Source organism: Narcine bancroftii, chromosome 12 (assembly GCF_036971445.1).
Source record: "Narcine bancroftii isolate sNarBan1 chromosome 12, sNarBan1.hap1, whole genome shotgun sequence".
NCBI classification, from domain to species: Eukaryota; Metazoa; Chordata; class Chondrichthyes; order Torpediniformes; family Narcinidae; genus Narcine; species Narcine bancroftii.
The window spans coordinates 52,824,547-52,839,788 of record NC_091480.1 but is presented as its reverse complement, the minus strand read 5'-3'; the positions used below and the strand labels follow the sequence as shown (position 1 = coordinate 52,839,788).

The following is a 15,242-nucleotide window of genomic DNA, read 5'->3' as shown; positions in this document are numbered from 1 at the left end:
CCCCATCGCTCGCTGTTAGAGCCGCCTCCCGCCCCCGTCATGAGCATGTGTCAAGCATCACTAGTATGCTTGCCGCATGCTAGTGGTTCTCGACACAATAAAAGCAGCGCTTTCAACTGTTACCGTTGGAGGGGACGGAGGAGTTGCACGTCTGGTTCGGCAGGTAGGCCCTGTGGTTTATGGTTTATGTCTGTTCGGCAGGTACTCTACCAGCACCCCCATCCACCCACTGAGTGAGTCTATGACTGGCAGATTGTGCCCTCCCCCCCCCCCCAAGTTACACTAATGCCCCCCTCTAACACACATTCTGGCGCCGACCCTGGAGCATTTGACAACATGCCAAATCTTGTCAAATTTCTTAGAAAGTAGAACGTAGCAGCTCTGGCTATGATAAACCTGCACTGAGGAGGGGAGCATTGTACAGGTTTTCTGTTCCCAACTGATGGTTAGTGTCGCATTTGTGGCCCGAAATGTGAAATTAGTAACACCATCACCACATGCTTTACCAGTTGAACATCTCAGTGTCTTTATTTTCCTGCTTCCCTTATTTCATCATCCTGCACCTTCCACCTCCAGTGCATACCATCTGACTTCCGGTCAGGTTAATACATATCATGCATATTCATTATCATGACATCCCTTCTTTCACCAGAAATAAACTTTATATCTTTATGTTTAAATGTAAACACTTTAACACTATCAATAACATTTTTCTGCCTTCTGAACCAACAAAACTTCAAATTCCCTCTTCACAAAATGTAACATAAACATGTTATAACCAAATGTAATACAATAGCTCAACTGTTCTTCTGTAATTATACTAATACAATGCTCACCTCATATGCAAAATGTAAACATTTAAATTTATACACCTCACATGTTTAAATACCAATGCTTTTGTTTTTTTTCATTTAATACCAAATAGTCGACTAAACAAAAATGCAATTCATATAGCACTCATACATGTACTTTATGATGTATTGATCAAATCACTGTCCAAATGTTCCCATTATCATTTCTCTTCCTTAGTGAGTAACATTTCTGCGCTTCATTGAAACTCATTCCAACTATCACAAACTTTCACTTTCTTGATAATGCGGGCACAATTAAAAATATGGCACAAAATCTTCATATCGCTTAGGTGGTTTCCTGTCCCATCTCGGCCTTCCTGCAATGCTACTGTCGCAACTTGGTTGTTCACCCTGCTCGCTGCGGCCTCTGGTGTTTCTGGTACTCTGGCCACTTCATCGGGAATGCTGGTAACTACCTCTGGAACATCATCTGGTCCCTCAGGTTGAGCATCTCGTATTGGACTTCCAACCACTTCACTCGGTGTCGCTCTGGATTGGTACTTTTTTACACCAGACACGTTTCTTTTGTACAGGACTCCAGCAGGAGACTTGACTGTCATCATACTGCCGCTTCTGGATACAACCGTGTAGGGTTGATGGTAATAAGGTGTGTCTAGCTTACCACCACTCTCTTGCCTCACAAGAACATTATCTCCAGGCCTGATGGCTGAGTACCTGGCCCCACACCTCGAGTCTGCATACAGCTTTGCTGCTCCCTTCTTTTCAGCATCGTGGTCCCTCATCTCCTGGTCATCCCTGATTTCCTTTATTTCGGGCATTTTTGTGCGGATTTTCCTCCCAAAAAGTACTTCTGCTGGACTTTTTCCTGTGGTTGCATGAGGCGTTGCCCAATAAACAGCTATATAGGATAGCAATGCTTCTCTCCAGTTCTGTCCTTCTGCATGAGCAATCCGTAATCGTTTTTCCATGGACTGATTTTGTCTCTCAACTTCCCCATTGGCTTGCGGCCATTTAGGAGTTACTTTATGATGGTGGATACCTGTGGTCCTCATGTATTCAGCAAATGTCTCTGAAATGAACTGTGGACCATTGTCAGAGTATAGCGTAACAGGCAATCCATATCTCATAACATAACAATTACAGCACGGAAACAGGCCATTAGGCCCTTCTAGTCCGCACCGAACCAAACACCCCTTTCTAGTCCCACCTCCCTGCACAATGCCCATAACCCTCCATCTTCTTCTCATCCATATACTTGTCCAACCTTTTCTTAAATAATACGATTGACTCCGCCGCCACTATTTCTCCCGGAAGCTCATTCCACACGGCTACCACTCTCTGAGTAAAGAAGTTCCCCCTCATGTTACCTCTAAACCTCTGCCCCTTAATTCTTAACTCATGTCCTCTTGTTTTAATCTTTCCTCCTCTTAACAGAAATAGTCTATCCACATCCACTCTGTCTATCCCTTTCATAATCTTAAATACTTCTATCAAATCCCCTCTCAACCTTCTATGCTCCAAAGAATAAAGACCTAATCTGTCCAATCTCTCCCTATACTCTAGATGCTTAAACCCAGGTAACATTCTGGTAAACCTTCTCTGCAATCTCTCCACTCTGTTTATATCCTTCCTATAATTAGGCGACCAGAACTGCACACAGAACTCCAAATTAGGCCGCACCAACGTCTTATACAATCTCAACATCACCTCCCAACTCCTATATTCCATGCAATGATTGATAAAGGACAGCATACTAAAAGCCTTCTTCACTACCCTATTCACGTGAGTTTCTACCTTCAGGGAACGATGTACTCCTAAATCTTTCTGCTCTTCTGTATTCATCAATGCTCTCCCATTTACCACGTATGTCCTATTCTGATTCTTCTTACCAAAATGAAGCACCTCACACTTATCAGCATTAAATTCCATCTGCCATTTTTCAGCCCATTTTTCTAAGCAGCCCAAATCCCTCTGCAATCCTTGAAAACCTTCTTCATTATCCACTATTCCACCTATCTTAGTATCGTCTGCATATTTACTAATCCAATTTACCACCCCATCATCTAGATCATTAATGTATATAACGAACAACAATGGGCCCAATACAGATCCTTGAGGCACACCACTGGTCACCGGCCTCCAACCTGACAGACAATTATCCACTACCACTCTCTGGCCTCTCCCTTTCAGCCAATGTTCAATCCATTTGACTATCTCAAAATTTATACCTAAAGACTGCACCTTCCTAACTAACCTTCCATGTGGTACCTTATCGAAGGCCTTACTGAAGTCCATATAGACAACATCCACAGCGCTACCCTCATCCACATTCCTAGTCACCTCTTCAAAAAATTCAATCAGATTGGTCAAACATGACCTTCCTCCCACAAATCCATGTTGAGTGCTCCTGATCAGACCCTGTCTATCCAGATGTTTATAAGTACTATCTCTAAGAATTTTCTCCATTAATTTACCTACCACAGACGTCAAACTTACAGGCCGATAGTTGCCAGGCTTCCTCCTTGAACCTTTTTTAAATAACGGAACCACATGCGCAATGCGCCAATCCTCCGGCACTATCCCCATATCTAATGACATTTGGAAAATTACCGCCAGAGCCTCTGCTTTTTCCTCCTTCACTTCTCTCAATGTCCTGGGGAAGATCCCGTCTGGTCCCAGAGACTTATCCACCTTTATATTCTTCAAAAGCCCTAAAACTACACCTTTTGTAATCTCTATATTCCCCATATTTACCCAATTTGCTTTTTTTTATCTCACATCTCCCAATATCCTTCTCCTTAGTGAATACCGAAGAAAAGAAACTTTTCAATATCTCCCCCATTTCTCTAGGCTCCACACACAGTTTTCCGCTCTGATTTTCTAAGGGACCAATTTTGTCTCTAGCTTTCCTTTTACCATTAACATATTTGTAGAACTCTTTTGGATTAGTTTTCACCCTGCTTGTCATAGTTTCCTCGTACCTTCTTTTAGCTTTCCTAATTCCTCTCTTAAGATTCCTCTTACATTCAATGTATCTTTCAAACATCTCCTTAACTCCATGCTTCTTATATCTAATGTACGCCTCCCTTTTTCTTTGAACCAAGTTTCCAATATTCCTTGAAAACCATGGCTCTCTCAAACCTTTTGCCCCTCCTTTTAACCTAACAACGTAACCAAAAGCCAGCAGACTGCGCAGCGGCGCGGGCCCCAGCAAGTGAACAGGTGGACAAACAGCTTGGGCAGTGTAAGGGCCAGCTACCCCAAAATGATGCTGGCCCCACTGCACAGCCAACAGACAGGGTCAGCGTGTGGGAAGAAGGGATTGTTATGTGGGAATGTACCTGTGTGCAGGAAACCCGCTTTTGTTATGTGGGCCATTATGTCAATAAAGGGGCAAAACGGCAGGAACATGAACTGTATAAAAGTCGGGCTTCAGCCCCCAATACATGACTACACTCGTGTGAATGTCTTTTTTCATATAGTGCGCGCGGCTACAGAAGTGGATTTTCCCACAGGATCCAGAGTTGTACCTTCTGGGAAACATTGGGGATTTGAGTTTTAGATTGATCAAAGATCAAATTCTGTTCGTGAAGGTTGCCTTGGTGGAGGCCAGGAAGTGTATGGTGGTCACATAGAAGTCCAACTCCCATCTAAATATTACACAATGGAATATGGAAATGCAGAGTTGCATTCCTATGGAGAAAATCAAATACAATCGAAGGAAGAAACACGACACATTTGTTAGTGTGGCAACCTTACCTCAAATATATTGGCACACAGATTGATAAGCATCCACACCCCCCCCACCCCCAACTTTGCAATAGGGGTACTGTAGCAATCCATCCCAGGGAAATGAATGTGATCAAAGAAGTGGGACATGACACAAGTGAAAGATTTCTTTCAGTTTTGTTTTGAGTTTTTAAATTTCTTTTTAATTTAACTTCTTAATTTCTTACCCTTTGTCACTTAGCCTCTCTGATTGTTTTTTCGATTCCACCAGAATTTGTAATGGTGTAATTTAATTGACTGTATTTTCAGTTGTATGAGCATGGGGGGGGGGGGGGTAGGATAAATACAGACTCTGTATGGAGCATGAATGTTAAAAAAGATATTGTTTGCTGGAATTTTACAAGTCTTTGAAAATTAATGTCAAATATTCAAAAAAAAGAGGATGATTAGGACAGGAATAAAACATGAAGGTCTACATGTTTTGATCGAAGTAAAAACGTGAGGCTGGAGAAACTCAGCAGGTCAAACAGTGTCCTTTATGTAGCAAAGATAAAGATATAGAACTGACGTTTTGGGCTTGAGTCCTTCATCAAAGTATGAGAAAAATACTGGTAGGCACCCTAACAAAATGGTGGTGGGGAGGAGCACGGTCCCACGGGCAGGAGGTAATCTTGGGTCGGAGGTAGAGCCAGGAATTGCGGGGATAAGAAACAATTATGCTGGAGGCTGTGGGACCAGAGGTGGTGAGGTTGGAGATAGCCCTGGGGAAAGATGAGGATGGGATTGAGCAGAAGTGAGACTCCTGTAAATGGTTCATGCTTGAATCTAGGCTATTCAGGGGAAGGGGATGTGGGACATTAGTCCTTCCACAATCTTGTCACTGTCGATGGGGGGGGGGGGGGGGGGGGAGGAGTTGAGAAAAATGGCCATGGAAGTGGATTTATTCCTGTTTTATTCAGTGATATATGAAAGAGAAATGAACTGAGAGTGCAAAGATATAATTCAGTACATGTCCTCTGAAATATAGATACATTTTTACTGAAGATGAATGGCTCTAGTATTCCTAAATATAAGAAAGAACATATTATAATTATCTTGAAAACCACATACCATAATTATCTTGCAGATTTATTTTTTTTTAATTATTTTTTCAGCTTCTTTGTGGTCTAATCTAAATGTCCAGAGAATCTCGCAGTGGTTCTCAACCTTTTTCTTTCCTCTCACATCCCACTTTAAGTAATCCCTGGGCCATAGGTGCTCTGTGAGCATGAATGTGTTTTAATCGTCCTTCATTGACTCGTGATGTGCACGGTTTCAGAACTCCAAAGGAAATGAGCCAATGACAATTTTGCTCAAACAAAATATTTCAGTAACAACTGGTTCTAGAGCAGTGATTCTCAAACTTCCCTTCACATGCTCATCCCACCTTAAGCAATCCCTTCTAATCACAGAGTAGAAGGATTACTTAAAGTGGGATGTGAGTGGGAAGAAAAAGGTTGAGAACCACTGGGAAGTTTTCTTGTTCAAAAGTCTTGAAGATAAACATTTACATCTTACTTGTGCCCCCCCCCCCCTCACTTTTAACTATGTCTTCACTCTTTTCCACATTGTGACAAGTGTCTTTGTTCAGAGGAAAAATTATGGTTTTGGAGGACAAGGTGCAGCTGAATAAAGCTCTTACAATGTTTGCAGCTGGTGCTTTACAAATCATTTCTAAAAGAAGAACTTTGCAGTCTCTACATGTGCATCTAATTTTGAGCTGCTGTGTTTTCTTGTTTTAACTTACTGATCCTGCAGCTGCCACAGCTTTTGAGAAGTGGAAAATGGGTCTGCGCAACTGTTTAAAATAATTGGGTTGCTCTTTGAAGTCAAATTAGAAATTTAAAGCCATTATGTCTTCTATGAGGATATAATTTGCTTTATTTTCTTCTTGTTTCTTTCTATACAAATTTAAATACTTCATTTCAAAGAAAATATTACATAGGAAAATGTATGTAAACAAATATAAACAACATTTTACATAATTGGTCATTATTGACCACAAAGTACGGGGCATGATTATGTGTCCTTCTTCAAACCTCAGGGCCACCACAAGCTGTACTTGAGGGTACAGCAGAGTCACATCTCTCACCTCCCTCTCCTCCTCCTCCTGTCGAGACCACCTGTGGAGGTTTTGAAGAGAGAGGAATTGGTATCTGCCGTGGTTCACCCTCAACAGCTGAATAACACAGTGGGCCATTCTCACTGCAATTGTGGCTGAAAAGCAGTCAACTGTGAAAGAGGTATGCCCAAAACCCGTTGGTCTTTCTGCCTGAAGTAACAGTCAATGACCAAGTGTTCCCCATAGCTCATGTGGTATGCTCCGTATCTGAATGTCTATATAATGTAAAATGTGCCTGTATCTGAGTGAAATTTGTCTGTGCATAATATTCCCACACAATATATTTGACTAAGTAGAATAATACCCCTGGCATCCGGCATCTATGGGGATGGGTAGATGCCAGATAAGTGTATTTTCCATTTGTTTGAGACTTACTAATACACCTGCATTAATAATAAAGTTTAAAGGACAAAAAAAATGGGATCTCCTAGTGGCCACCCACTTCAATTCCCCATCCCATTCCCTTTCTGACATGTCTGCCCATGGTCTCATGCACGGCCAGTTGAGACCACCCGTAAATTAGAGGAACAACACCTCATCTACTGTCTGGAGGCCCTCTAACCAGATAGTATTAATATCAACTTCTCCAGTTTCACTTCTTTCCCCGTCACCTTCCCCCAGCTCTGTCTTCCCCTTCCCTGTCTCCTTTCACAGACATGATAAATTCCCACCCCTCCCCTTATCATATCCAATTGACCCCTTTTGCTGGTCTGGATCCCTCCCCTAGCCGGCACGGCCTGAATTCAGAGATTTCCTGCTTCTGGCTCATTCCTTGAAGAAAGGCTCAGGCCCCAAACGACAGCAATATATCTTTGCTTTTCATGGAATGCTGTGAGACCGGCTGAGTTCCTCCAGCATTTCGGTGTGTTTTTACTACAATCACAGCGTCTGCAGACTCTTGTGTTTCACATAGAACTGCCTGTAACCATTGCATTCATGGTTTGAACACTTGGTTATAATCATGTGCAACTTTTCCAGTTGCTGTATCACTCCTGAAGAGGTTTAAGTGTGAGATCAGCATTGTTGCAAGTCTCAGCACATGTTTCTGAACATCAGGATCTTTATTAAAGTAAACCATTTGAATCCATTTGAGAATTGGCATAACTCGAGTGTTTTTGGTGCAGTGCAAATAACCAGACTGTGTGGCCAGGCACAATTCCAAAGCTATTCTACAAGTTTGCTAATGACACAACATTTGTTGGCAGAATCACAAACGGCAATGAGGAAGTGAACAGGAAGGAGATAGATCAGCTATTGAATGGTTTAACAACGACAACCGTGCACTCAATGTCAGCAAAACCAAGGAGATGATTGTGGACTTCAGGAGGAAGTCAGCGGAACACGACCCAGTCCTCATCGAGGGCTCAGTTGTGGAGAGGGTCAAGAACTTCAAATTCCTGGGTATCAACATCTCCGAGGATCTGTCCTGGAGCCTCCATATTGATGCAATCACGAAGAAGGCTCACCAGCGGCTATTCTTTGTGAGGTGTTTGAGGAGATTTGGTATGTCACCAAAGACTCTTGTAAACATCTACAGGTGTACCATGGAGAGCATTCTGGCTGGTTGCATCACTGCCTGGTATGAAGGTGCCATCTATCAGGACAAGAATAAACTCCAGAGGGTTGTTAACTTGGCCTGCAACATCACAGGCACCAGGCTTCACTCCACCGAGGATATCTACATGAGCCGGTGACTTAAAAAAGCAGCCTCTATCCTCAAATACCCTCACCACCCAGGCTATGCTCTCTTTACTCTGCTACCATCGGGGAAAAGGTACAGGAGCCTAAAGACGAGCACTCAGTGGCACAAGGACAGCTTCTCCCCCGCTGCCATCAAATTCCTAACTAATGAATGAACCACAGATACTGCCTTACTTTTTGTGCTCTATTATTTTTATAGTAATGTTGTAAGATAATTATAATATATATATTTGCACTATGATTCTGCTGCAAAACACCAAATTTCATGACTTGTTCATGACAATAAATTCTGATTGTGATCACTGGGTATATTTATATAATTTATGAATTAGGGCTATTTGTTGAGTGGTTGAAAACAAACCTCCCCTTCCACTTAGATCTCACTCAGTATTGAGATTTTTTAAAAAATAATTCATTCTTTTATGAGATGTGGGCATCCCTGGTAAGGCCAGCATTTATTTGCTCATTTACAAGTAATCATCTGAGCTATTATAGATGCCAGTAAAAAGCTAACCATGCTGGTGGAGCTGGGGTCACACATAGCAAAGAGTGGGTGAGAAATACAGATTTGCTTCTCTGAAGGGCTCCACTGAGGACATCTACAAGATGTAGTGTCTTAAGAAAGCAGCCTCTATCTTCAAAGACCCCCACCACCCACGCCATGCCTTCTTCTCACTGTTACCACTGGAGAAGGAGGTACAGGAGCCTAAAGATGAGCACTAAACGCTTATTCCCCTCTGCCCTCACATTTGCAAATGGACTACAGTAAAAGTTCAGAAATCCAGATCACTTGAGAATTTGGACTTTTTGAAAAATCTCAAACTTTTGAAATTTGGCGGGCTTCTGTGTGCCTACGTGCGTAAGTGCCACAGATGTACAGAGGCAACAAGCGACCACGCAGCAGGTGCATCAGTTGCAAAAAGGAACGAATAAATATTTGGTTTTTTCGTACTTTGTATTTTATATGAAAATATTTCATGAATAAACTAAAAATAACTAAAATAACATTTGATTAAAATAACTGCTTTCATTTGTATACTGTATTTTTCTGATAATGTTCATTTTTAAATATAATTTAATGCATTACACACTTTTTTGCAGTGAAAATGTTTATTTTACATTAACTCTTACCTTGACATGATAGAGGAATTAGGGGATATGGGGAGAAGGCAGGTAGGTGGAGTTAGGTCATAAATTAGATCAGCCATGATCGTATTGAATGGCGGAGCAGGCTTGATGGGCCATTTTTGGCCTACTCCTGTTCCTACTTCCTATGTTCCTAAGACAAAGAGAAATCCTTACTCTCACAATTACCCTTCTCTTTCAAAACCATTTCAGAATCACTTGGCATATCTCTGTCAACTGGATCTTCATCTATCAATAATTTCTTAGACATGGACCTTGTTACTGCACACGCAGGATATATCTCATGATCCCCTTCAACCTCATCCTTACTAGGCCAATTTTTTAATCTCAAAACTGACCCAACTTTATCCTCTGCCAAATCATTCCCTAATAAAAATGAGACTCCCTGCATGGGTAACTTTGAAATTACTCATACTACAATAGGTCCTTTAACTAATTCTGAATTCAGCACAATGTTGTGAAGAGATATTGACTCTACCTCACCTCCAACACCTTTAATTAAAGTTGTCTCCACTGTGTCAGTCTTCTGATCAAGAGTTGAAACATTTTCCAACAACAGTGACTGAGCAGCCCCAGTATCTCTAAGAATTTTAACTGGAACCTGTGATTCTCCCTCCTTTACTGAAACTAAGCCCTCTGACACAAAAGGTTGAAAACATCCATGACACCTTTACCAGGTTTGGAACATCTGCTCTCCTTAAATTCAACTGTTTGAATACATGCTTCGGGTAAAACCAACTTTTCTCATCTCTTTTTCAATACGAGACAATTCGCAATAACATGACTAGGTTTCTTACAAAAATGACATAGAAATCCATTAGTTCTGTCCTTTCCCACCTTACCTTCATCTTTTCTCAATACTCTCTCTAGGCTCACTATTCTGCTCCACATTAACCTTCTGAACGGGCTTATTAATCTGTTCCACATTAACTCTCTGAACATGCCTACTATTTTGAAATGTATTGTTGTGAATTAGGGCAAATTTGTCCACTAGTCTAGCCGTTTACCGCCACGTCCCCACGTCTCTCTCATCCAGATATAATTTAATCTCACACCTTTTAATTTCATCAATTAATATTAATTCTCTCAATCTGTCAAAATCATTATTTATTCCTTTTGAGGCGCACCAACAGTCAAAACATAAAGATTTCTTCAGAGCAAATTCCATATAAGATTGATTCCATGTTTTCACCAAACCCCTAAATTTTTGTCTATATGCTTCTGGAACCAACTCATAAGCTTTCTTAACAGGATCATAATTTACCACTTTCTCTGTAGTCAAGTATGCAATTTGTGCTTTTCCTTTCAATACACTTTGGAGCATAAGAGGCCATTTTTCTTTTGGCCATCTTGAGCTCTCAGCAACCTTTTCAAAAAGCTGAAAATATGTATCTCCCTCATCAAAAGGAGGAACTAGTCAAAATCCTCTCCCCAGGAGTTACAGCGTCAATTCTCTTACTTCCCTCCATCTCAGTTTTTAACTTTTCTAATTGAAACTGTCTGTCTCTTTCAATCTTTTCCAAGTCATATTTTCTTTGTCTTTCATCATTATCCCTCCATTTTTCAGCTTCCTCTGCCTCATATTTCCTCTGTTTTTCAGCCACTTCTCTTTGTTTTCAGTTTTGTCTGCCTCATATTGTCTCTATTTCTCAGCCTCCAACACCCTCCATTTCACTCTTTCCTCTTCCACCCTCAATTTCTCCAATTCCTATTGCAATTTAACAGATCTATCCTCTGGAAAATTATCTTTCTCAACTTATTTTCCCTCACCGATATAATATTTCACTATAATTTTCTGTATTTGTATTTTCCTCATCCAATCTTTGATCTCAGTCAATTTTAATGCCTTAGAAATAACCATCAGTTTCTCTTTTCTCTTGCTCTGCAGCTCTGCAGATGATGGTTGGGACAAAAATGTATCAACACCCATTGCTGCTGTTTTCCACACACAAGCTTTAAATTAACGTGAAAAAACAATTAACTAATAACTCACAAAAATTCAAATGTTCAATCTGAAAGGACGAGACCCCATAAAATTTTACGAGCCCAAAGGACCCCAAGACAAATGGTTACTTAAACAAAATTTGATTTTAATTATTTTTAAACATGAAAACAGGTTCACACTAACCTAACTTAACCCCCTTCTAATCCTAAGATCGCGTTTATGTAATGTGTGTGTAATTTCAGAAAAGTTCTTTGGATCACAATCCAATCTCACTTCTCATTCCTCCAAGTTCACTGGTTGCAGGCAATTCTTACACTCTGCACAGAATTTAATATATATGAAGTTCACCAGGTTTTGATGCTTGAAAGGTAAATGGTTACTGCTCAGGAAGGTTCTTGTTGATTTTCAGAGAGAGATTCGTTGTCCACTGGACATTCCAACCACTTCAGTGTCTTGCCAAAGAAACATGCCCCCTCAGGGTTTTCCACAGAGTTCCTTCTTGTTTCTCTTATTCCAAGTGAAACATTAAACAGCCAGTCCTCTCCTCTTGCATGAACCACAAGGGCTTTGACCAGGCTGAATTAAGAACTCACAACCCATCTTCCAAATGGGGTTTTTCCACAAGCTTGCTAGCGTATCCTGTTCCAGTCCCAGCTGCTGCTGCTGACTGTAAAACTGATCTCTCTCTCTCTCTCTCTCTCTCACACACACACACACACACACACACAGAAAAACCCATTTGACTCTCTCTGCTTGCAAAACCACCTGACCCTCTTAGAACAGCACGTTCCCCTCCAGACAACCTGTGGCTCTGACAAGCTCTTTCATCTGTTGCCTTTTTGTAAACAACAAACCATTAGTGAAGTCTCTTGGGCACTCTCCAAAGCTTTTGCAAAGGCTGTGGGGCCAATATGTCTCGTATGAGCAGAGCTCCAGTATTTCAAATAAGATCTGTTTTAAAGTGTTTGTTTGTGACCTACACTAACAAACCCTGCCCCAATTTATCTCCCAAAAGCTTATCTATATACTCTGTCACAGGAGATTTTCGTGAGGAGAAGCTCGGAGGGCAGTTTGCCAATTGGTGAATTTACTTGTGGCTGCTGTGGAACCAGAATCCTCCATCCTGAAAGAGCTCTGGTAATCACCTAAAATATTTCTGGAAGTTGCTGCGCCCAAAATATTTTCACATTTCCAGACACCAGCACACTCTGCAAGGGGAGGTGCCGAGAGACCATGTTACTGGAGATCGCCATTGCCTGGCAAGTGGAATTTGACAATTACACTGGACAACATATGATGACAACAAAGGTTTGCTTCCTGTAAAGAAATTGGGGATTATGATAGATTGTGTTCAAGCTGAACACAAAGATCATTTCAAATCTGCTGCATCACATTGGAAGTTGGAGAAACATTAAATTAATTTTTATTGAATTTAACATGTTTAATCGCATCATTGCATTAGTTCAACTGACCTAAAAATGTTTTACCGCTGATTTTCGTTTGTACTCAGCATTTGATGCCTCTCGTGTCAATGTCCAACAATAGTCGGCCGACGTTGATGGATTCCAGTTGCCCTGATACCGCTTTTCCACGGCACCATATCCTGGTGATACCTTTCACCGTGTTCATCATTGACGCACCAACACCAAGATCAGCCGGGAAGGAGTCCACGTGCGAATGCAGGAAATGAATTAAGAAGCCTGAACTGACTGCAAGAAAAGAGACCTTCAGAACAATAAACAATGCCTCCTAAGAAAGATAAACCGACTGTTACTTTTCAAGAACTTGAACAAGAAAAACAATCTGATAAAGAAGAGAGGCCGACCTCGAAGAAGGATCCTGGAGCTCTCCGGAAGGCAAGTGCCCGTGGAGCTGACTGCCGCAGGTGAGGAAGTGACATCGCGCATGCACGAGAAGAAACGCATGCGCAGAGCACAAAAAGAAATGGAGGCAATTTTAAAAATAGCTCAGGGAGCCTCCAGCTCTAGTGATCAAGAAGAGGAGCAGGAAGAAGAAATGTATGTTGAACACAGATTCTTTCCAGCAAACTTTGTTACAGTTAACAATGGAAGTTAAAAAATGTAATGAGAGTATAAATTGAAAATAAGGGTTCTACGAAGAAGGTTTCAAATGGAACAAAAATCTGAAGAGATGGACGTAAAAATTAAAGGTAATGAATTTGAAATTCAACATGTTAAAGAGCAAATTAAGAAGATTTGAGCTGAGGCGGCTGCAACTAAAGAACAATTAACGCAAAAAATTTAATAGAGGAAATAATATAAAAAGGGCAAGAAAGAGATTTTTACAACATTGGATTCTGCAAATTTTGGGGATAACTGAATTTCAAGGAGATATTGAGATAGAAAGAGCTCATCGAGCATTACGACCTAAGCCACAGCCAGATCAGAAGCCATGTTCGATTCTGGTCAAGTAACTTCGATATGAAGTGAGGGTGTACATTTTGGAGATGGCTGCGAAGCAAGCGAAGGGGAGACAATCGCCATTGGTTTACAATGATAATATTTTCTTTTACCTGATATAAGTTTTTATTTGTTGAAAAAAGAAAAGAATTTAATAGTTAAAAGTATGCAATGGAAAGAAGGTTACATTTTTATTTTAAGGTAACCAGAAGTATTAAAAGTTTTTGTTCCTGGGGGTAAAACCCAATGAAGCGAAAGTGTTTGCAGATTCGTTGCCTGGGAAAATGAGATGAGAACTGGGAGATATTTGAAGAGAGAGAGAAAGTGGAAAGATTGCAGTTGGGGATATATAATGAAATGATATAAGTTTTAGGAGGAGAGAGCATATTCGACAGTTTCTACCCGACAGATCAGAAAAAGAAGTTTATGAGACTTTAATGTTTCTACAGAATATTAAGGCACCAGGTGAAAACGGTATCCCACCAGAATTTTATAAAGAGCTTAAGGAGCTATTAATACCTGTATTGATGGAGGTATTAGGTCAAATGAAAGAGGTTTATGATTGATCTGAATCTTTTAAAACAGCATTAATAACTGTAATTCCAAAAAAGGGAAAGATTGCTTACAGCTTTCTTCATATCATTATTGAATACAGACTATAAAATTGTATCAAAATTGTTAGCTAATTGAATTTTTGCCAAAATTAATAAATTTAGATCAAAGTAGTTTTATTAAAAATAGAACAGCATAAAATAAGTTAAATTTTTAAGTTTGGTAAATATAGCACAAAATAGGAAGATTCCCGGGGCAGCAGTAGCATTAGATGCAGAGAAAGCATTTGATTGATTGGAATGGGATTTTTCATTTGTGACACTTAATGTTTTGGGATTCCAAATACTTTTATAAACTGGATAAAGGCATTGTATGATCAACCAAAAGCAAAAGTGATTACGAATAAGCAAATCTCACAATCCATTTTGCTTGAAAGATCTTCTAGACAAGGTTCTCCATTATCACCATTTTAGTTTGGATTAGCAATTAGAACTTAGTAATTAGGATTAGCAATTAGTAATTAGAACTGATAATGAAATTAAAGGATTTGAAGTAGGTAATAAAGAACATAAAATTAGTTTATTTGCTGATGAGATCATAGTATATTTAATGAGACCAGAAATATCTTTAACTAAATTGAATGAGAGATTAAGAGGATGGGTTAGTATTGAGATATAAAGTGAATGTTGATAAAAGTGAAGTAATGCCTATGGTGATATGGATCACTCTCAATGTAAAAGATTGACAAAATTTAAATGGCAAAATGGAGCAATTAA

The 15,242-nt window shown here is 40.3% G+C and overlaps 1 protein-coding gene across 1 annotated transcript in view; it reads right to left on the bottom strand.

The window, feature by feature from the left end:
• Positions 1 to 900: 900 nt before the first annotated feature.
• LOC138746893 (uncharacterized) overlaps positions 901 to 15,242 on the bottom strand; it is a 28,478-nt gene continuing 14,136 nt past the window's right edge. Inside the window, exon 2 of the mRNA XM_069905508.1 lies at positions 901 to 1,891. Within this exon, the coding sequence (XP_069761609.1) occupies positions 1,049 to 1,864 (816 nt within the window). The 5' untranslated portion in view covers positions 1,865 to 1,891 and the 3' untranslated portion in view covers positions 901 to 1,048. The remainder of the gene's footprint in view (positions 1,892 to 15,242) is intronic.